Source organism: Harpegnathos saltator, unplaced genomic scaffold (genome assembly GCF_003227715.2).
Source record: "Harpegnathos saltator strain DR-91 unplaced genomic scaffold, Hsal_v8.6 scaffold182, whole genome shotgun sequence".
In the NCBI taxonomy this organism is placed as follows: domain Eukaryota; kingdom Metazoa; phylum Arthropoda; class Insecta; order Hymenoptera; family Formicidae; genus Harpegnathos; species Harpegnathos saltator.
Window position 1 is genome coordinate 1,888,277 of NW_020229964.1, and position 23,212 is coordinate 1,911,488.

General features: G+C 41.8%; 2 protein-coding genes across 5 annotated transcripts; one reads left to right on the forward strand and one right to left on the reverse strand.

Annotated features, from left to right (window-relative positions):
* The first annotated feature begins 978 nt into the window (after nucleotides 1-978).
* LOC105182453 (uncharacterized) lies at nucleotides 979-14,472 on the forward strand. Of its 3 annotated transcripts, XM_025297621.1 has the most exons (7): nucleotides 979-8,072; nucleotides 9,668-9,846; nucleotides 9,945-10,089; nucleotides 10,459-10,672; nucleotides 11,604-11,786; nucleotides 11,869-12,052; nucleotides 13,699-14,472. In XM_025297621.1, the coding sequence occupies exons 2-7, from the start codon at nucleotides 9,746-9,748 to the stop codon at nucleotides 14,027-14,029; spliced, it is 1,158 nt and encodes a 385-aa protein (XP_025153406.1). In that variant the 5' UTR covers nucleotides 979-8,072; nucleotides 9,668-9,745; the 3' UTR covers nucleotides 14,030-14,472. The 3 variants fall into 3 exon arrangements, with proteins under 3 accessions (XP_025153406.1, XP_025153405.1, XP_011138180.1); XM_025297620.1 differs by having other exon boundaries at nucleotides 979-9,846; XM_011139878.3 differs by lacking the exon at nucleotides 979-8,072 and having other exon boundaries at nucleotides 9,571-9,846; nucleotides 9,917-10,089.
* A 1,055-nt stretch (nucleotides 14,473-15,527) lies between these two features.
* On the reverse strand, nucleotides 15,528-20,249 carry l(3)05822 (SH3 domain-containing lethal (3) 05822). Of its 2 annotated transcripts, none has more exons than XM_011139866.3 (6): nucleotides 20,179-20,249; nucleotides 19,431-19,509; nucleotides 19,154-19,286; nucleotides 17,406-18,215; nucleotides 16,907-17,170; nucleotides 15,528-16,832 (listed from the first exon to the last, which is right to left on the reverse strand). In XM_011139866.3, the coding sequence occupies exons 1-6, from the start codon at nucleotides 20,198-20,200 to the stop codon at nucleotides 16,713-16,715; spliced, it is 1,428 nt and encodes a 475-aa protein (XP_011138168.1). In that variant the 5' UTR covers nucleotides 20,201-20,249; the 3' UTR covers nucleotides 15,528-16,712. The 2 variants fall into 2 exon arrangements, with proteins under 2 accessions (XP_011138168.1, XP_011138160.1); XM_011139858.3 differs by having other exon boundaries at nucleotides 19,154-19,289.
* Nucleotides 20,250-23,212: the final 2,963 nt, after the last annotated feature.

Consider the following 23,212-nt stretch of genomic DNA (forward strand, 5'->3'; position numbering starts at 1 on the left):
TTAAATTGATCAGGCCGAGAGACAGCAATGCGCATCCAGGCTGCGTTCGGGACTCCCTCGTGCATTCCCGCGGGAATCCGATTCTGTCGCTCACTTCCAAACACCGACACGGTCTAATCGCGGGATCTCTTCGACTCCACGCCATCATCAAGCGTCGCGACAACTCGGACGAAATGCAACTACAATGTAACTACGTATTATAGCCCGCAAGTAACGTAAATTACTTTTAGTCCTTGTCGCACAGAGCTAAGCCGTATGCGCTAACAAGGAGAAGGTGTATCGATTAAGTCCAATTTTTATTTAGGATTCACGCGGTCTCCGCCTCGCACAGACGATAAACTGCGTAAACTCTGCGTAAAAAGGGAGAACGAAAAAAGAGGACGAAAGACACACACATACGAACGCGCGCGAGAAATCGTTCTTCGGCTCTTGTCGTGCTTTATCATTGGCACGAGTAAATAAAGGGTGTCCCAAAATTCACACAAGAAGTAATTTTGATAGAAAACACAGGTTTATAATTAAAAATTGTAAATTTTTTATTGATTCATAAAGTATACAGTATGGGGTTACGTAATGGGAATAGCATATCGGGTAAATGGCCTCCACGGCTTTGCTGGCACATATGCACTCTTTTGTTGAAATTTTCCATGACCGTTTTGCATAAATGTGGCTGAATTTCGTTGATACAGCGCTCAATTTCCTCCTTCAAGGCGTGGGTGGTCGTAGGCTTGTTGGCATAAACCTTAGACTTCAAAAAACCCCAAAGAAAAAAGTCCAATGGCGTTAAATCGCATGATCTGGGCGGCCAAATCTCATCGCCAAAACGGGAAATTACACGACCAGGAAATGACTCATGCAGTAATTGAATTGTTTCTCGGGCTGTATGGCATGTGGCACCGTCTTGAAACCACATGTCGTCCACATCCATATCTTGCAATTTAAGCACAAAAAACTGGTTTATCATGTCGCGATAGCGAGCACCATTAACTGTTATTGCCTGACCAGCCGCATTTTCGAAGAAAAATGATCCGATGATGCCTCCAGTCCAAAATCCGCACCAAACAGTGTGGCACATTGTGGATGCATTTGTTTCTCAACAATAACTCGTGAATTTTCTGAACCCCAAATGCGACAATTTTGTCGATTAAATGTACGAAAATTGCGAACTGTAGCTGCCAAACTTTCATTATTTTTAAAATATTGCTCAACGATGAAAACGCGTTGTTCTTTCGTGTTTCGGAGCACTCCACCATTTTAAAAACCCTGAACTGTCAGCCGTCGCGCTGTCTTTTTTTTCGTTGGCAACGCTTTACCAACACAAATGGCGCAAAATTCAAATCTTGCGTGAATTTTGGGACACCCTTTATTTCGAGTGCATACGCAAGATGTTATAATAATAATAATAATAATTATAATAATTACGATAAAATAACCACCGGTATCAAGGACGCACGAAAGCGTCGTCGGAGTCATTTTCAACAGCATCGCCGTGCCGAGGAAACAAATCGCGCAAATTACTCGTCCGGATGACACATGTTTTGCATAGTTTACACGTAGACTTAGACTCTGTCGATGTTTATGCATAGTATACCCGGCAGCTAGCTCGTGAATAACAAATCGCGTAAGCAACCGTGCGTTTGAACGCGAGTACACACACATACACACATACACACGAGCATGTGCACGCGCGCGTCCCGTACAGTTTGAAATTATTTTCCAACTGGCGCCGTCTTGAAGGAGACTTCGGTTAATACTTGTAACGCGTGTCGGACGCGTGCGAACGGCAGGAGCGCGTATCGAAGCATCACTGACGACGAATATTCTTGTACTTGCTCATATCATCGAGTACGCACGTCGCACATTTTCATGAGTGTCAACGTTGAATCCGACCCGGCGAAGTGTCACTGGCTGCAACAAATTATCGTTGCTCGGTAATTTTATCACTGCGAGTACGGAAATTACCGAGCGAACAGGAATTTCTCCCTGGCCAGTTTATCGCGAAAATTAAAAGTAAGCAACAATGATTCACCGCTGGCTAGTTTATTAGGAAATTAAAATTAAAACTCGCAGGAAAAGATTCTGCGGTGAGACAACTAGGAATCTTCTGCCGCATGAGGCTCGATTGCAATAACGGAAAATTCGTTTTCGCGAGCCGAGGAACCATTCGCGTCAACCATTGCTTTCGAAGGAACTAAAATTGTCCGTCTTGAAAATGTAGTTACCGCTGCGGAGTATTCGGCTATTTTCGCAGAAGTGGAACGGGGGCATCCCAATTCGACACAGTACGATTGGACACAGCCAATCAAATTAGTTAGGTTGGGATTAATTTAGGTTAAATTTGAAAAATATTGGTTGTGTCTAATTGTAACATGGTCGATCGGATCCCACCCAGTGGAACTGCATCGTATATGCAGGATGACCCATTTTCAAGTTCCCATTGAGATATCCCATTTAAGAAAAAATATTCTGAACAAAAGTCGTTCAAATTAATTGGTAGAAAAAGATGATGTAATAAAAATTTGGGGCTCCCATTTAAAAAAAGAAAAGGGACGATTAATGAATACCTCGAAAGTGGCGCCATTTGTAAACAAAATGGTATCGCTGTCTTATGTTCCTCTTTAAACCAAGCAACTTTTGTCCAAAACATTTTTTCCTTAAGTATTTTCCTAAAGAGATTCTAGTGGAGACTTTAAAATGGGACACCCTGTATACATAGAAATGAAATCTCAGTTATCGCGAGACCGAAAAGGTTCGTTTGCAGAAATTGAACGACGCGCTACCAATGACGCGATTTTCAACCAAGCCGCGCGAGCACCCCCCCCCCGTGTGAGGAACAAAATTTGACATTAACCTTTAGAAGCTACCATGTAATTTCATCTTATGCGAATTTTTGATCTTGTTAAAAGTCGTAGCCGTGTTGACAGTACTCATTTTCTAGATTACAGAAGAGAACTTAAGGTGATATTTGATGGTGTAGCTTTTAAGGGTTAATAACCGAATATATTTCTGGGATAACAGAAACCCCCTAACGGAACTTCACTCGTGCTGCCGAATTTTCAGTTGATTCCTGAGGAACAGAAGGATTTCGGTTCTAGTGACTGAAATTCAGTTACATCAGCCGAATAGTTGCTGCGTGTGCTTAGCAATTTAGCACTCGTATGAGTAATAAAATTGCCGAGCAACGATCATTTATCCGATCTATTACAACCAGTAACACTTTTCTATAAGGGGTGAACAGGTGCGAACGCATGGAAACCAATCGCTCAAAGTTGCTCTCGGCATCTCAGTGGACTCGTATGCTGCGCCGAATAGTCTACTTTGTTCTCGAAGAATTTGCTGAACTGGCGCAAAGATCTGAGCAAGATGTGCTTATCTCACTTTGATTTGATGCAACAGCTGAGGAAGTTCCTCGAGAAAGGACGGACCTAAAATTCGATCTCGGTACTGCAACTTTTCTGAGAGACGATAACTTTGTCGCACAGCGAGGAAGCTCTGTACTAGCTTGCCCAACTAGAACAATACTCGTTCCAGATATCTGGAGGGCAGGGAGGAAACTATTTTGCGGCTAGTGTAAATTTTCCTACTGTAAAGTTCGAGATACCCGAAGGAAGCGATTGAGATTATGTCCACTAAACGTGGACTTTGGTACGAATGTAAAGTTTGCACGCTAACTTACCCTGCTAAGTTCTAGTCTCCGAATCTTGAGACTTGGATTTTCGGGTCCACTGAGTCTGGCTCGCTTATCATCACCAGGGATCTGGATCGAAAAAAAATTTCGGTCCGGTTACAGTTATGATATTTCGTAACAGTTCTCAATTTTGGTTTAGATCCGGATAGGCATAACGGGAACTAGAATAACTAAAAATAACGGTTTTTTCGGTTTCGATTGCGTTTTTTTCAAAATTATTTTTTATATAAATATTTATTTTCTGTAAATTACAATATTACGATATGTAATATACAAACGAATTTTCTTCACAAAAATATTTAAGCGGCGTCATTCTTTATCAATTTTAACCACCGTTAATGGTTTCGATTTGATGTACTTGATATTGCTTCCTATGGTTTTGAGATTTTTGTGGTAACGTTGTAGCTATCTGTTTCCAGCGGTCGTTTTGCTTGTTTCATTTTCTGAGATTGTGATCACAAAATATGAAATTATCTATTTTTATTTTATCCTTATAGTTCATATAATAAAAAAACTGCGCAATGCCGGAACTGTCGGAACCACAGTAACGGAATAGAGGCCCTGAACGTAACTATTGTAGTACGTTGATCGCGGTGTGAATTTTCTAATAAATAATCGACGGGAGCGACACATGGGGTGTCGTAGAAACCGAAAAAGGACCGAAAACCGAAAATACTTTTATCGGACCGGTATCGGTTTCGGTCTATTTGATATTATAAAATTTCGGTACGGTTATTCTTACGGTTTGAACATAAAAATCGGTTCCGATACCGGTCCGGCCCGGATCCCTGACCATCACCCGAGAGATTGCGCGAGTCACATCCGTGGGGATCTTCCCGAAATGAAAATATCGAGTTTGTACAGACGGTGGTCGGCAGAGTGTATTGATTAACGATGTAAATAGGAGCGATGAAAGAGAGAGAGAGAGAGAGAGAGAGAGAGAGAGAGAGCTGGAGTGCGCAGCGAGACGATCGGTAGCGTCGACGATCACGCCTTTGCGAAACATCGGCGAGCAGAGGCTATATTTTTTATAGGGAACGTGCAGGAGCGTGTGAGGGGCGAATTCTCGCAATTACGGTGCGATATGCGTGGAGGTCTACGGACGTTTACGTTTCCAGCGAGCGCGCTAGTTCGGGATCGAAAGGAGAGTCTTTGGAACGTCGCATATCATGTTACATTGCATTCGAGCCGCATGCATTAGTTGACATCGTATCTTAGAGCGAAAGACTCGTCGAAGCATTTATTTACGTAACATTTACAGGGGCGAGAGAAAGAGAGGGGGGGAGAGAGAGAGAGAGAGAGAGAGCTACCTACGATCACGTAGTTGCGGCGTAATCGGAGCCAGGCGCAAGGCCGGCTAATGGAATTTATTGTCGAGCTATCGTGTGGTTTCAACATGTGCCTTTCACTCGTGAATTTGTGTGAATCATATATGTAAATATTGTATGTTAATGATACATGTTAAGAAATATATTTGTATAGAATGAGAGTGGTTCCTATATATGTACATATACGCGCATACATAACAGGTGTATGCAAAAGTTGCAGTCTTTTCTTTCAACCCTCTAATTATTTTAAATTGGAATATTCTCCCGCTGTTTTGCGTTTCTGGAAAGTTGGTAGTGAACTTTCTAGAAAAAGCGTCATTCATTACGATCCAATGACGCATATAACCTTAGAAATAACGGTTGATACAATCAGCAACGAAAAAATTTTATATTCGACATTGCATTCGATATATGAATTCCAGCAAGAAAAAATGCTGCTAGGTTATGCGAATCCATTCGCTTTGTTTTTGGGAAAAATATCGTGTTCCACGATATACATGCAAATATTAATTTCGTTGTTTTAAAGATGGTGATTTTGACGCGAATAATCGTCCGCGCTTTGGAACGCCGCGAAAGCCCGAAGCCGATAATTTGGAAGCGTTGCTGAATAAAAACCCATCGGAACGCAAGTAGAGCTTGCAAAACAGCTCGGAGCTGATCAAGCAACGGCTTCAAGGCTGCATGAAGTAGGAAAAATTCAGAAACTTCGAAAATGGATGCCGCATGAATTGTCGCGAAACAGCATTAAGGCCATCACACACAAACGAACTTGAGCAGTAAGACGTAAAGTAAGCAAATCGACCAATCACAATCGAAATTCAAGGGCCCATTTTAAAATTTACGAGAATAATTGATTGTGATTGGTAAGTTTCTTTACTGCTTACGTCTTACTGCTTACGTTCATTTGTGTGTGATGGCCTTCATCCGCCGTTTGAGTACATGCGTTTCATTGCTTTCCAGACGGCGCAAGAAAGACTTTTTATCGAAATTTGTTACTGGCAATGAAAAGTGGATTATATATGATGGTCCTAAGCGCAGATATTCGTGGGTGCATCCCGAATAAGCTTCTGAGTGACAAAATCAAATATTCACAGCAAAAAGGTCCTTTTGTACTCGCTGGGATACGAAAAGTTATGTGCACCACGAATCGTAGGCCGTGTTCCAAAATTCACTGCCAGTACTGAAAACATGTAATTTGTGTCAAGCAAACTATAAATTTTCAGCGCTGGCAATTTTGGAACACGGACATAGTAATGGTGGTGTTTGGAAAGTTCAACACCAACCTTATAAAATCACAAAACGGCGGGAAAATATTTCAATTTAAAATAATTACATCATAGGACTGAAAAAGACTAAAACTTTTGCACACACCTAATATATGTACATAACAAAAACGACCGACACGCGAACGCGCAGGAGCAACTCAAAAATAGCATATCAGCCGTTCATGAATTTATAATAATAGCAAAAATTGTCCCTTTAGGTTCGCTTCCACAATTTACTTTAAACGGAGTTTAACTCGTTAAATCCAGTTTAAAGGAAATAGTACCACAATTGCCATAAACTTTGGTTACCGACTATTTCCTGTTGTTAAAGTTGAACGCTGAATTTCGGGCGTTTAATGAACAAAGTTTAATACTGCAGTGCCACCAATTTCAAAGTCAAGGTATCCATCGTCCAGCTTTTTAGAGTTATATTGGTACAACATCGCAGTCTATCGAGCGTCGAAAGATAATAAACAAATAACCTATACAAAAAGTGAAGAATAAATTCAATTACCAACCCCCGAAAATTGTAAGAAAACGCTCATCGTGGAGGAATTCGATAACGTCGATTTTCATGCGCGATTTCGTTTATCCAAAGAATCTGTACTGTAGTGTTAATAGGAATCGAGTGATGTTTTCGTCCTTACGTCCTGCCTCCCATCCTACTTCCGACCATTTATTATTAACCAATCACAATCCATGTTTGAGAAGGAGAAATCTTTAGGACTTTCTTCGTACAGACTATAGGTTTACATAAACTACAGTTATAAATACGATGTGGAACGCCATGCAAGTTTAATGATGTTAAATGTAGCAGCCGTTCAGCTAAGCTTGGTTTAAATTTGAACTAGGCCTTAGAGACAATTATAACGTTGATGCAACATTGTGAAACTCGAGCGCGCAGGTGTGCGTAGGCGCACACACACACACACACACACACATTTATATATAATATATATACACACACACACACATACATATATAATTTCGTGCTTCTTTCTCTTTCTGTTTTCTTCGTCACAATCAACAGCCGACGTGTACGAGGCGATTAATCGCGCGACGACTAATCCTTTCGCGCTGGTCGCGCGACCGTCTTGTGTAGCGCAATGCGTCGACTGTTTTTCTCACTTTGAAAATAAAGCATGTATATATATCAGCGTCGTACGACGCTCCTCTGAAACTCGACATTCCTAGCGGCCGACGTCTTCTCTTCGGGCTGCCGAATATTAATGCTAACATCGCTCGCTCGCTTTCGCTCCCGGATTAATCCTGCGGGATCCGCTCGAGATACGCATAATGTATCACTTAGTCGCCGCTCATTCCGCTCATTCGCGAGCCGCGGGCCGTTTCCGTCCCGGCCGGCCGGCGAAATGGCCGCCCCGCTCGGCGGGCCGTTATCCGCTCGGTGTTAATGCACTCTGCGACGTGCAGCCGCGCCGTTTTCCCCTGCACCGAGACGTTATTTGTCCGCGCGCCCAACCGCCCGCGCGATACGTCACGTTATGGTAATCGACGACAGATGCTTCGCAGCTTCTAATTAGCCGCGGCTTCATTGTTAGTCATAGCTGTGCTGCTGCAGGGTGGATAATTCCTCTCTTCCTCCATCGTAGTAACAGCGAGCTGCGCGTCCGATTCAGGTCCTGGGCTCCGGGTCTTGTTCTCGCGCGCGACGCCGCCGTCGCGAATGCCCTCGCCGTTGCGCGGCCACGACGCCCGTGCGTTCATATTCCTCGCGAACATGCTGTCGCGATCGGTGCTAGCCGACGGATTCCCCTCGGCACACGACATCGGGTAAGCAAGTGTCACGATTTGATGGTCCGCGACGAAGTTAGGTGCGAGAGAACTTGAGGAGAGCGCCGAGCGGCAGGCTGAGTCGCAGTTTGCTCGGCTTGCGACGGAGATCTATACCTCGGCTTTTGATCGACGGAGTCGATCCATCGGCGCAAAACCCGCTTGGATGCGGCATATAAAGCGAGACCGGCTGAGTGAAATGTTACTTTCACTGCAAAGTCGAGATCGGAAGAGTAGAAGAGTGGCGGTGTTCCCGCTGAAGATCAGTGAATCCCCGGGGAAAAATGATTTTACACGCGAGTCGTGTACGTACGTCTGGTCCCTTAGGGACTCTTAGGAACGCGTGTTCGATCATATGTAATCGTGTATATGTGGAGAAAGATGTCGGAGAACGGAAAGATCAAACATATAAGCAATCATTCGATAGTCGTGAAACATTGCTCTCAATGTGGATATGCAGAGTGTTTAATATAATGGGTTCAAGACCTTAAGTACGCACAAAGTGGAGGAAAACAGTCCTGATAAACTCGGGTCAAAAAATTAATATTGTCGGGATTACGAGCAATTATCGATTTTTCACTGAAGCAAGTAAGTAACCTACTCGCTTCTACAGAAAACTCTCGACGTATCCTCTTCTTACTTCTACATACGCTTCATATCTTCCTACCATATAATTGCGAATTCTTTCAGGAACTCTCGGCTTTGTTCCAACTATTTGACAGGCATTTCGTATTCTCTGATGTAATTCGCCCATGTCTTTATCGATGAAGAGTATACCATGTTCTTAAGAAATCCCCATGAAGAAGTCCAGGGGATTTAAAGAGAGCGAGGGGGCCATGAGGTCCACACCCTGTTCAACCCATCTTTCACCGAAGAATCTATTTAAATGTTAGACGAATTACACCAGAGAATATAAAATGCCTGTCAAATAGTTGAAATAGTCAAAGCCAAGAATTTTTGAAAGAGTTCGCAATTCTATGAAATGTATGTAGAATCGAGAGAAGGATATAGAGAAAATCCCCTGTAAACTTTGTAAGCAAAACCCGAAGCGAGTAAGTCACTTGCCTCAATTAAAGTAAACAATTGTTCACAACTCCGACAAATTATTAATATTAATTTTTCGATCCATAAGAACTTTTCTCCTCCACTTTGTGGACCATATTATCCGTCCTTAAGATTCTGAACCCTTTTCCTAGCCGGAACCACAACGTCGATCCGACGTCGATGAGGGTTGAATGAACGTTGATTCAACGTTTCATCGACCATTTCAACATCAAATTGACGTCAAATCAACGATTCTGAGTTTTTTAAACACCCTGTATAATCACGTATGGCTAACAGGAGTCAAATTTATGTGCGTGTGTTTATATAAATCATTCTTTCCCCGGATGCTTAAGATGGTGAAGTGCCAGCAACATTGGCTACGTTGAGAAAACAAAGCGCTTGTGATTGTTAATCTTTACCGTTAGGTCCTTACACTTAGACCAATAACGTTGACGAATCACTGCGTTGTGCAACCGCCGTGTTTCCCGAGCGCAGCCATTGTTACCGATTTACTTGAAGGGGCTTGGCGGGTCGCATGTTCTCACTTTCAGGGCCGCCTCGAGATGCTCCCTGCCCGTGACAGTGATGGATTTCATACATAATTTCACTCAAGCCGACCTAGAAGCGACATGGCCATGCGAAGTACGCTTCTACTGGCTGTCGTTACAGCCGTTCGTCAGATTCGTCCGCTTTTTGGTCGGCTACGTCACGCCGTTCATCATAATACTCGGTAAGGAATCTCGTCGCGTCGCCGTGCCACCTGATTGTTCCCATTTAAAGCTGTAACTCACTTCGTATAGGTGTATTGCTAAATACTGTATCTTTTAGTATGTTGAGCACGCCCGTGCTATGTGACTCCAATTTGTCACTTTATCTAAGGGCGCTCGCTATATCGGACAATGGAGCGTTGATTTTCAGTTATGCCGTCAGCGTCGCGAGATCGCACTCTACGCTCGTCAACGATCTCTTTATGGTAATGCTCTACGTCAAACTTACGTCTCAAATGCGCAATCAGAGCTTCGCATTGTTATTGAATATTCCTGCCGCCGCATGATTGTCTTCCGATCGGATCGGATCGGTCGTTAAGGGAAGAGTTCGCCTCGATTTTCGCAAGCTCGACCTCGTCCCACTCCCGTGGGACCGTAGAATCAGCGATCGCTGATTCTCCTAACCTTAACACATTACCGTTTGTGACGTCACATGTTTTCCGGGATGAGCCCGGATCGCCCAAAGGAAAGCGAAAAGTCGCGCAATTCGCAAACTTCGGGCTGCGGAAGACAGTCATTTTGTCAATGGCAGAATCCAAGTACGGAGGATCGTTCACGGCAACGTTTTCTTGCAGAATAGCAGGTTCTTGTGCAGTACAAGTTCCGTGAGCATGGAGCTCTTTCAATTCACGTCGACCTGGTTGGTAGTCGCTCTCACGTGGACGCGAGTGATCGCGGTGACGTTTCCGTTCCGAACTCGCGGCTGCCAGAATTGTTCGGCGGTTATAACCATCGCTACTTTGACATGTATCAGCTCAGTCATATCCTTGACGAAGCTGTACTCCGGAGGTAGGCTGTGTTAATCCCTTAGCTGTTGGACGATCAAAATGCTCGTGTGCCCAAACTGATCTTGACAATGGGATATATCGTCATTAAATTATAAACAAAATACCTTCTCTGAGAGTTTGTGCGTTGGATCGCTAAATCTGAACTTTAGGTGAAAATTTTGAAATTCGAAATGGCCAATTCAATATGGCGGACCAAACATCCAGACGCAGATAGTACAATGATATTCTTCGAAATTCTTAGGACATCCAAGACGGACGTTGCGGGCATCCTGTAGATATTGTCCCAATTTTATCTCAGGATATGCTTTGGATATGTTCCGAGGAAGAGCAAATGACAGCTTAATACTAAATATCCCGTCGAATACACATAAAATTCTCATTTAAAATATTTACTATAACTAAATATCCTTAAAATATCCCGAGATTATCCTAAATATGCCAGGATATCCTAAATATATCGGGATATCCTGGAAAATATTCCAAGACATCCCGTATTCAGGATTATCCTAAAGACATCTTGTGTTGTCTAGGAAAATTCGTTCGATCCTCATACAAATTTTTATTGAGGGTTTCCTGAGGCCGCTATTGTGAATTCGTGAATTTATTGTTTTGAATTTGAGATTAGCGGCTTCGAAAACTTTCGAATTCTAACTTTTTATGCAAATCGAACAATTTCTTGAATTTTCGGTCCGCCATTTTGAATTTCACAATTTTAATCTCGGATTTGAATGAAGCGACCCCAAAAACATAAAAATATAATGTCCCGTCCCAATTGCTCTGCTATAAATATTTCTTTTCGGACACACGAATATTTACGTCATCAGCCTTTTGGGCCACTTTTCTTTCCGCGGATACTTCCGTCATTGACAGCTAAGAGGTTAATCTCCCCGTCGCAGCTTGCGATCCGACGATACAAGCTTCGTCGTTTATAGGGTACGAAACCGACAGCGTTTTCGAATTCATACCATGCCAGGAGATGATCAAGCCGTGGGGCAGCGCCATGTACTTCTACATAGCCCTATCAACGTGGCTGCCCTTGCTTTTTATATTCGTCGGCAACTTGCTGTTAATCATTCGCGTGAGAAAGTCTAACAAAATCCACAACGAGCTAACCCGTGAGTCACGCTCGCTCGCGGCTGCATGTACGATGACGCCGTAATTAGCGGAGATTTGCACAAGACGGACTGCTCGCTTCAGATCATTTCAGGTACAAAAGTAACAGAACGCACAATTCCAGCCGGACGTTGCTCGCAGTGTCGATAGTATATTTGATCCTGTTACTGCCGCTCGGGATCGTGGAGACGCTGGAGCTTTATTGGGATATCATTCTGATCGAACACCCTGCGAAAGACGCGGAGACAAACGAGCGATACATACATTGGTAAGAATATCTGATAGCTGAAGATATCTAGAAGATACCTAGAAGATTATGCATTGGGTTGTTCAAAAAATCATTGCGTCTTTTCCAGTGATTTTCAAGACCGTTCATTTTATACAAAAAATGAACATTAATCAATGATACATTATCCTTTTTGTTTGATGACCTCCTGCCATCTTTCAGTAAGCTTCATGATCCCATTCTCGAGAAACTTCCTATCTGCGTTAGCGAAGAACTGAACCAAGTGCCTTTCAATCTGCGTCATCTGAAGCGAACGTTTTTCCACTCAAGAAGTTTTGCAAGGACCGAAACAAATAGCAGTCTGATGGTGCAAGGTTTGGCGAATACGGTGGATGAGGCGACAATCAATCCCAATCAAGTTCCAACAATTTTTCGCGAGTCATCAAACTTGTGTGTGGTCGAGCGTTGTCATGATGGAAGACCACTCCTTCGCGATTTATCAATTCTGGCCGCTTTTCTGCTATTGCTTCGTTCAATTTGTCGAGTTGTTGACAGTATACGTCCGAATTGATCGTAACATTCCTTGGTAAGAGCTCGAAAAACACCACACCCTTTTAATCCCACCAGACTGACGGTCATCACTTTTCTCTGATGGATATCTGCTTTTGATGTGCTTTGGACCGGTTCATCGCGTTTACTCCGTGATCGCTTTCGCTTCACATTCTTGTAGACGATTCATTTTTCATCGCCAGTAATCATGCGTTTCAGAAATGGGTCGAATTGTTCACGTTTCAGAAGTTGATCGCAGACGTCTATGTGTTTCATGAGGTGAACTTTTTTCAGTTCATGCGGAACCCAAACATCGAGCTTACTGACGTAACCAAGTTGTTTCGAATAAAAGTAAACGTTTCCAATCGATATTTTTAGTGTCTCAGCGAGCTCACGAATGGTAGAACGTCGATTAACTTCAACTGATGCCTTTATTTTGTCATCATCAACCTCCGATGGCCGACCTGAGTGAGGTGCATCTTTCATGCTGTAGTCACCAAAACGAAAACGAGCAAATCAATATTGACACAGGCGTTCTTTTAAGGCTTCGTCACCATAAACTTTATACAACTTTTTACAAGCCTGCACAGCGTTCTTTCCTTTTCGGAAGTAATAAAACGTGGCGAAAATGCTCGTGTTGACTCTCCATTTCCAAAACGTTATAGAAAGAATAATTGTTGATCGATTCGCGCACTTTTTTCCCTGATGGAAGCTATAAGTGTCAGCTGTCAAACGCGCATAGACTCATGAATTTATAAATACGTTCAATACATTAATATATATAACTAAAGCCATCTATCGAAAATAAACACAATGATTTTTTGAACAACCCAATATATCCCAGGTAGCTCAATGGCATCCCCCAAAAGTCTTAAGGATATCCAGGATGGACATTGCGGACATCCTGCGGATATTCAAATTTTATCCCGGGATTTATACTTTGGACGTCTTGAAAGGAAGAGAAAATGAAAGCTGAATACTAGCTTTAGACATCCAGAAGATATCTTGTTGGATGTCTTGAGGACTTTTACAGGATGTTATGGATATTTCTTAGGTGTCTGAATAGAAAAGATAAAAAACATAGTGTAATTAAATTAAATTATATTGCCCAATTCGAGAATCACTCACGTGTCTTTCAGGTTGCAAGAGAAGATGTTTCTCAAATGGTGCCGCGGCCTGTTCTTCCACATCTACCACTGGAACTTCGCGATCAACTTCTTCCTGTATTATCTGACCGGGAAGAAATTCCGCGGCGTCGTGACGCAAACGCTGAAAAGTTACACGGACTCGAATCTACCGTGCTACAAGGGCATCTTGAGATGCAACACGTGGAACAATTGTCACAAGCACCTTGCGACTGTGCGCTCCACGAGGGTGTTGTTGACGCGAGCCGTCACGCGAAACAATCGCTTTATCGACGCCAACGTAGCGCGAGACAACGCTGACGAGAGAATCAGCACTAACGTTTAGCCGCATGCGAGCGAAACTCTTTGACGCTGTACGGCTCGTACTTGCAGTTTATTACATAGAAGGTAAATAGATGTCCGACCTGATATACATCTAATTATCACTTGTAGATTATTTTATACATACATATATATATATATATATCTTTTTTTGCCTATTTCTGAAAATAACTGTTAGATACGGTAAATTCTATTTATTCTTACTAGTTCGTTTTTGTATACATACTTGTGTGTACGTGTGTATAATGTGTGTACGTGTGTGTGTGTGTGTGTGTGTGTCTCCGTGTCGTTTGCGAAATGTTTCCTTTTCTCTATTATTAAACATTGCAAAATATCACATTGCGTATTAGGCGTTTCTTGCATAATAGCGTAGTTCTCCAGAGAATTAAATAGCTACTACTTATATACATGTAGAATATCTGTTATTACATTTTGAATATAACTTTTGACTTTGCTATTACCGACCGCCCTTTTTTTTCAAATCTCCTGTTCCTTACACGCTAAGATGCTGGTCCCGCATGCAGACCTTCGATGTAACGGAAATCTCGCGTTAATACTGTACTGTAAGTGAGAATTTCCAGTAGAGTGAGACGCGCGATTGAAAAATAACAGTCACTTCCGACTGACAATATGCAATAATTTAGAACGGTGCACACAGTCAGCCGGCGAATCATCGATTCCCTTCTGCCTTTTCGTCTCTAGCAATTCATCAACCAACGACTTGACATCTTCGCGCACGGGCGAAAAATACTTAAATATATCGATGCGTATACGTCAAGTCGGATATTTCCATCGAACATAATTACATAATTTACATAAATCTTGCAAACACGTGATTAGGTATATACATATACGTATAAAAAAGCATTTATTCGTGTTGACGTTAAATTAAACGTATAGGGAATTATCCATAAATCACGTCTTTACTTCATTATGCATTCACGTAATATACACAACACGTATGTCACGTGATACATATGCCATACCATCGTTATGTTGGTAACTCTTAGCAAATCTAAATAATAAGCACTATAAATTAGAGGAAATACACGTAAATATATATAATATAATATAAACGTTCAACATATTATGCCGAGATAATCACTTTTTAATCTACAACTTATGCCTAAGAGAGGAAAAGTTATTTCTTTTTTTATATATGGTGCATAAATAAAGGTGTATAATATCGAGAATATTTCCTAGCATCAAACACATTCAATTCAATTCAAACAATATATACAGCATAAAGAAATATATATATATATATATATAACTCTTTGCGTTGCTCTCTTTTTCCATGTTTATGCATATATAGGGCGTACAAAAAGTACCGAAATGACGAAATATTTCGAAAATTAAGCATTTAAAAAAAATGTTTTAAAGAAAAGTTGTATGGTTTCAAAAAGGACATGAAACGACTGTATTATTTTGTTTACAGATGGATTTCTTAAATAAAATTAAATGGAAACCCCAACTTTTTATCATAAATAAAAAAATGTTTCAGACAAAAGTTACCCAAATTAGTAGAAATTAGTAGAAAAACATGATATAATAAAAAACTGGGATTTCCATTTAAGCGAAGTACTGATCAGTGAATATCTCGAAAGTGGCGTCATTTGTAAATAAAATGATACAGTTATTCTATGTCCCCCTTGAAGCCATACAACTTTTGTCCGAAACATTTGTTTTTCTAAAACGTTTAGTTTTCGAGATATTTCGTCGTCCCGGAATCTTTTTATACACCCTATATGTCTAAAGATTTCTAGAAGATAATATCCTACCTACATTAACCACGCGATAAAGAATATCTTTCATTTGATTGCTCATAAATTTGACGATGAAGAACAAATTCTTCGAATCACACACGAGAGAGATGAACGTTTAAACAAAATAAAGGGACTTCTATTCTTTTATAAGTTAGCGCATTATTTGTACACATTGGCAGACCATTGGCTACTTTATGTCTTACAAGCATAACTAAAAGTTAAATAATTACTTCATATATATATATATATATAGATGTATACAACAAAGGACAAAATAGTTTGAAATCTATTCTTACAAGATTATGTTTGGATAAATAAAATTCTCAAAGAACCCACATTAGACTCGACCTTAGTCGGACGTGGAAAATGACAAACATACAGATATTCCCCTTTTTATCTTTTCTTCTATGATTTGAAAAGAACAAAAGATGCATAAAGATGTCACAGAATCGATCTCTTTGTTTTCTCGGATGCGTGATAAGTTCTGATATGAAAAGGAGAAAAAGAGACAAACATATGCAATTCGCCTATCAGCAGAAACATCCCTTATAATATATTGCAAACAATATAAAGCACAAAATCTTTAAAAATGAAATGAACTCGATTGATTTGAAACATCACCAGTGCACGTGTGTAACAAAACGCCATCTTTCCGAAGATCATTCTTATTCAAACGCGACGATAAAAAATCGTATATATAATTCAGTCTTTCCGTTGGTAAAATTTTCTAAAATTTGCATTCTTTCCCCGTGCACAAAATTTTACTATAAAAGATGTTTTTTTTTCCTTTCTGCTTACTGCTCTTTCTCTTAAATTTACAAAGACTCATCTAATAGTTCTAAATAATGTTTGCAATATGGAGGCTCCCGGAATATTCGTATCGTTAATACCCTCGGTAGAAAATACTCGTGGCGCGGGTCCTTAGATATTATGCGGAAGTCTGTTCACATAATTTACCGGGAACTGCCCTCTCTTACCGTTGTACTCACCGTACAACCAATCTTCCGATATCCTCGATATGACCGTAATCTTCGCCCCCTCCTATGATATTGAAAAATTACACAATAAGCTTCTTATCTAGTGTGTGACATAACGCGTCGTAAACTTATATATACCTCAAACGATAAATCGTCGCCGCTCTCTCCCTGAAAAGTGTAAAGCGCCGTGACCACGTTGCCCGGCAAGCCCGGCAGAGGTACTTTCACATCGATGAAACTAAACGGGAACATCCCCTGGCGATTTCCTATTCTCCCCTCCAGCCAGTCGTCGTTTATCTTCTTCACCAGGTGCACGACATCGCCCTCCTTCAGGGGCAGGTCGTCGGGATGAGTGACTGGGAAGTCGTACAGCGCGATACCGTAAGGCTTGTCAGAGTTTACCTGAAAATTTGCGAATCAACGAATGCGAGCTTCGATCGACGAATATCGCTTAGTCGTTACAATCAAGTGCGGCTCATGTCTGTTTTTTTAGCTGAAGCAGGTTGCACTTTTTGCCGTTAGAGTGAAACAAGTACGTGAATTTGCACGGAAGAGAGAAGAGACAAAGTGTTGCAGTGCTGCACTGGCTCAGCTAAAGAGAACAGACCTCAGTCTTCGTCAAGTTTTCGACGCTTACCCCGACGTCACCGTTCAATTCCGACAGGTAATCTGCCGGCGGCGCTGGCGGCGGAATCGTCGGCATAGGCGGCGATGGACTGTCGCCGTCGTCGTCGCCGTAGTTGCTGTACCACGCGTTGGAGAAGTCCAACGTCAACGGCTTGCTCACCGTGCCGCCGACCGGAACATCGAAACCTAACGTTGACGGTTTACTCGGCGTATCGCTCGGCGCTTTGTAACCAGCGCATACGTCTTTAGCTATCGGCTCGAGCTTCTTCAAGAGTATCTTCGGCGCTGGCGGCTTGGGAGGTCTCGCTCGTATTATCGTGGGCATCGACGTGATGGGAAGAGGCTTGGTCTGAATAGAAGGCACTTGGTTCGCAACGCGGTTCATGTTGGAGTTGAGGGAGAAGAGGCACGTGTCGCCAGCGCCGTTCGAGAATGCATCGTCCAGCGGCTCGAACGGGTTCTGCGCTGTTGCCTTGGCCTGCCACGGGTCGTTCAGCATCGTTTTCTTGGCGGACAAGCCGAAAAAGTCAAAATCATCCTCGAAGGCACTTTCCGTCTGCGACGTGTTCCCGCTGCTCGTGAACACAGACGGGTTGGAATTCCCGTCACTGCCGAAGCTATCGACACTGACTCCGTCGCTACTGGAGCGAGTCGTGAACGTCGGCGATCCGGGTGGACTGAGGTCTATCAGAGACATGGTCATGCTGGAGTTTGCAGACTGCGATGGCGGATTCGCCAGTTGGCCAGTGGCACGTAATGGCAGAGAGTTCTCCTGCTTCTTCCGCCCGAAGAAGTTGGTCAACAGCTCCGTCGGCCTGGCCTGGAACAAATATAGGGTAGATTTGTAATTCTTGACGAATGCAAGAAAAGAAATTGTCGACTCCATACACATCGCATTTTAGTAGCATTTTTGTAACTGTTGTTAAAAAAATGTCACCAATTGTTGTTTCACACATTTGGATTGGCGGACGATTAATGATCTAAATTGTTGTTTCCATCAACATCCAATTTTACAGAAGCAACAACTGTCTGCGATCAGAATCAGGTGATTAATCAGTAATTAATCGATAGCCTTACAATGTCTTTGCTGCAAAGTAATAACTGTTTAATAATAAATCTTCTAATCAATAACTGAGAAGCTGACGGTGACGAAAGAATGTAAATACTGTAGGCTTCAGCTTTATGCTCTGAGCCTTTGAAACAAGCTTAAATGTAAGAAAAATCTACAAATATTGGCATATGCTTTTACATTTCAGCCAGAATAAAGTATACATACATCAATCAGATGCATAAATTTCAGTTGCAAAGCAGCTTCTCTATAGCCAATGTTTCAAGATTGAATGACTCACTGCTCACTGGGGCAATAAACACTTAATTAGTCAGACTGGCAAGTAACTGGTTAATTTGTCTGCTAACAGTGTTATAGCCAATTGTTAGTAACCTTTCAGCTCATCACTAATTGTGACACAGCACAGATAGCAGAGCTATAGAGGCTGCGTACTAAATTTCTTTTGGCTTTGTTTGGACTCGAAATGAGTGCCAGATATTGCTCAAATACACACAGACACATCCAAACTTGATTTGCGTTTCAAAGGCGACATATATACAGCATACTTCTCAGTTCCGTCGATGCGACACCGCGTGACAAGTGTATATCCCAATGACGTAAACAGTTTCGCAAAAATGCCTCACTGACGTCAACAAGCTGAGCTGTGTGACGAAACAGCGTGCAAGCATATTTAAACAACTCGTTCTTACTGGCTTTCTTGGTTTCTGCTGGTCCCTCTGGTACTGCATGTGATTGAGGTTGAACTTGGGAGGTGGTGGCCTGGGGGGCGGTTTCTTCTTCTGCACAGGCTGAGTCGCAGTGAGAGCGCTGGCAAATATGTCACTGCTGAAGGCACACAAAATCATATATCAGACTGAGATACAAAAGAGCCAAAACAGACAAAAGAGCCTGAGAAACCCGGAAGCGAGTTTTCGATGAATCACGTCGAGCAAGGGGGAAACGAAAAAGATAAAGATAACTACGAACCTGCTTCCCCAGATCGGGTCCCTCTGGGTCCCACCGTGGGCCGGAGGACGAGGCGCCGCGCGCGTCGGGATCCGCATTTCTGCAAAGCGATTCAACAGACGTCAGCAGCAGAAACTACTCAGAGTGCTCGAGTCCTCGAGCTCACGCGACCCACTCCTCCCTCGTACACACACACTCGCGCGTGTGTACGACGAATGAACGAACGGCCGCGAGAACGCGCATCAAAACACATGTGCGCAGAAGGCAAGGCAACGCAACGCAACGCAACGCAACGCAACGTACGCACGCACGCACGCACACACGCGCGACCCCGCGGATAAACTGGCGAGGAACTTCGCAAAACGCGTGTGTGCTCAATAACAGACGCGATATGTACGTGTCAGATACGTCGGCGTTGACGCGCGACTCTCGCCTGGCGTCGCCGATATCTTCCGCCCACCGATTCGACGAATATCAGTGCCGACACGCGCGCTTTTATCTCGTCCGCCTGATAATCGGCCCGCACGAGGAAAATTCGCCGAGCCGCGCGCGAGTTCGTCGGCGCCGCTGCTTCGCGGGACGAGGAGCGTCGCCGAGACCGTTGATTCTCGTCGTCGCGGAATGACGCGCGCGCGAGAGAGAACGCTCGCGCGAGGAGGCGCGAGGAGACTTCCTGGCACACGGCGGCGTCCGCGGTCGACGAAATCGCGCCGAAACGGGACCACGAGCGCGACGCACTGGCGATTCGCACACGTCGCATAGCACTCACCTGTTCTCACGTTCGCGGCCATTTTTCACTCCCGCTGCAGCAGCGACGTCGTCGCGCGTCGCGGCGGCCCGAGTCGCTTTCGAACGGCCGCGCGCGCGCTTTCGTCATCCCCGGCCTGGCCGAAATCCGCGGAATCTTTTTCGGAGAACTTGTTCAACTTGCCTGCAATCGCGTTCGCGCGAACACTCGGATTAGGTGAATGTATTCTTATGTTTCGGCCTCCCCGTCCCGAAATCGGCATCGGAAAGAACACCTGCGTAAAAAGTGCATGTTTTTCATTTCCCCGATTTTTAAATTAAATTTTATGCGGAATGATAGCTCATGATAAGACATTGATCATAAGAAAGTTTTACATTGAGCATACGATTGGTTTCAGAGATATATAGAGGGTCAAAGTGGTCACTACCTAATAAGGAAGTTTGACACTAATAACGTTTTATCGCACGAATTTTTGCGAAATTCAGCATTTGTGGGTACTTTGAGTTGCTTATTACGAATTCGATGTCAGATTTAAAGGATTCAAGATGGCGGATGTAATATAGCGGACATAAATAGTGATTGACAATTATTTACTTTTATTAGAACTGTTATGTTATACTTTAAAACCGATAACTTCAGAACTGAATTTTTAGATAACTTTTATATCATTGGATATAATGATATGTAATTATAAAGAGTCGCGGAAACTGCAATGAAGAAGCTTCTAAATATAACAAATAAAACTATCACGTTATCCTTTATGCGTCATGTAACGTATCAATTTGAATTTCATATTTTTTTATGAAAAAACAATAAAAAATACGTTTTCCACTAAAAAATCGTCGTTGAAAAAATTACTTTCGAAAACCTAATAAAAAATTCGCAATCAGCTAGCCAACAAGCCACAACATAACAATTCCAATAAAAGTAAATGATTGTTTCACTATGTGTGTCCGCCATGTTGCACCTGCCATCTTGAATTTTTTAAATCTGACATCAGATTCGTAATCAGCAACTCAAAGAACCTATAGATACCGAATTTTGCAAAAATTCGTGCGATAAAGCCGTTATTAGTGTCATAATTTCTTAGTAGGTAGTGACCTCTTTGACCCTCTATATCTTTGAAACCAATCGTATGCTCAATGTAAAACTTTTCTGTGATTAATGTCTCATCATGAACTATCTTTTGGCATAAAATCCGATTCCAAAATCGAAGACCGAGAAACGGGCAAAAAATCGACCCTTTTTGCGGAGGTTCTTTGATTTTGTTTGTGAGATTGGTAGGCCTTAAAGTGACTTCGATGCGTTCTGTAATCGATCAGCTGATCGATAAATTATCAAGATAAGCAGGGTTGGGGAAGTTACTTTGTAAAAGTATTTAGTTAGAGTTGCAGTTTTTTTTACTGGAAAAGTAACTAGTTACAGCTACTGACCTTAAAAAATAATATGTTACAGTTACAGTTATTGAAAAAGTAATAAGTCGGTATTTTTCAGTTACTTTTTCAGTTACAATAATTGCGCTATTATTTTAAATTTCGTAATTGTGTAAATTCCCTCAATTTCATATAAAAGCAAATTATTGATTATTATATTCCTCATATTGTATATAATTTTTACAAATTAGATTCATTAATTTAAATGAGCAATCCATATTTATTCTTTAAGACTATTGATAACAATTATAAGAAAGTGAACGAATTTTATGAGGATAATAAATATTAAAAATACTAAAAGTAATCTTAACATTAAAAATTAAGTTTTTTCACTAAAAAATATATTGATGTTTTATAAATAAAGACTGACACTCATATGTTTTCTTAAATTTGCAGTTGAAGTTCTACTTGCATGGATAATTTTTTTGCTAGCACATATTTTGCAGAGAAATGCTCAGTTATTCCCGTTTCCAGATTTTTGCTGTAACTCGAATATTTCTGCATATGCTGGTCATGGCATTTTACAATCCTTCTCCGAAGATTGAGATGTTTTATCCATTGCTTGAATTTTTTATATAACTTAAACCACACATCGCATTTCACGCTAAACGCAGGTTATGTTAACAAATAAAAACTGGCGACGCGCGACGGAAATGTCCAATAGGCGTACAATTTTTTTTAAAAAAATACTGGTTGCGAGAGGAGACTATTAGCGCTATTGCGTCATTTTATCCTTGTTTTAATGTAATAAACGATAAAGATAGATAACGCGTTTTCCAAATGCAAAAGAATAACTGTATGTTTATTGGATATCAAGCATCGCACGTCGCGTTATCGTGCTGGTTTGCTAAAAACTTAAGTTTGAAACATATAAAATAACTATTAAATTAGTTATTAATTATCAAACAGATGTAATTAAGTTAAGTTATGGTTATAGATGAAAAAAACAGAACGAAGTTAAGTTACAGTTACCAAAAAAGAACTGTAACTGTAACTTCGTTACAGGTAACTTCCTAACCCTGATAATAAATAATAAAAAATTTATCCATTTCTCTACTTAATATTAGAAAATTGATAACTGAAACCAAGCTTGTAAACGGAAATAGTGTTCGGCTATGGACGTCCAAGCGTGATCAGCTGATCAATCACGGAATGCATCTAAGTTAGTTTAATCTCATAATCTATCAATCTCATAACTAAACTCGAAGTTTCCGAAGCCAATTTCGAAACAGGCTCAAGTTATCGCTCTAGTAAGCACCGATTAGGAAGGTTCGTCGGGAAAGGGCGAATTTCCATTTGCGGGGCATCAGTTCGTCTCTTTTTCTCTGATGTGGAAAATGGAAAATGTTACTTGGCGAGCGTCGAATTCGTCTATGAAAGTCTCCTTTCAGTCTCCATGAGTTGAATTGACGAATGTTGAAATTCGTTGTTAAATTTTTTCGGTTTTCACGACTTGACGGTTTTCATTTTGGAAAAATGTTCGAACTGTCCGCTTTTCACGAGTTGAATTCGTCGATGAAGCTTTTCGCTTTTGGACAATTCCCCAGTTTTTTACTTTCGACGTAAACTTGTGAAAAGCGAGAGATATGACGAGTGATGAACTTGTCAATGAAACCTTTCAC

Coding starts and splice junctions, on each gene's coding strand:
- LOC105182453 (XM_011139878.3), top strand. CDS start 9,702: ATGGATTTCATACATAATTTCACTCAAGCCGACCTAGAAGCGACATGG. Junction 10,090..10,458: donor TCGTCAACGATCTCTTTATG/GTAATGCTCTAC, acceptor GTTTTCTTGCAG/AATAGCAGGTTCTTGTGCAG. Junction 10,673..11,603: donor GACGAAGCTGTACTCCGGAG/GTAGGCTGTGTT, acceptor CGTCGTTTATAG/GGTACGAAACCGACAGCGTT.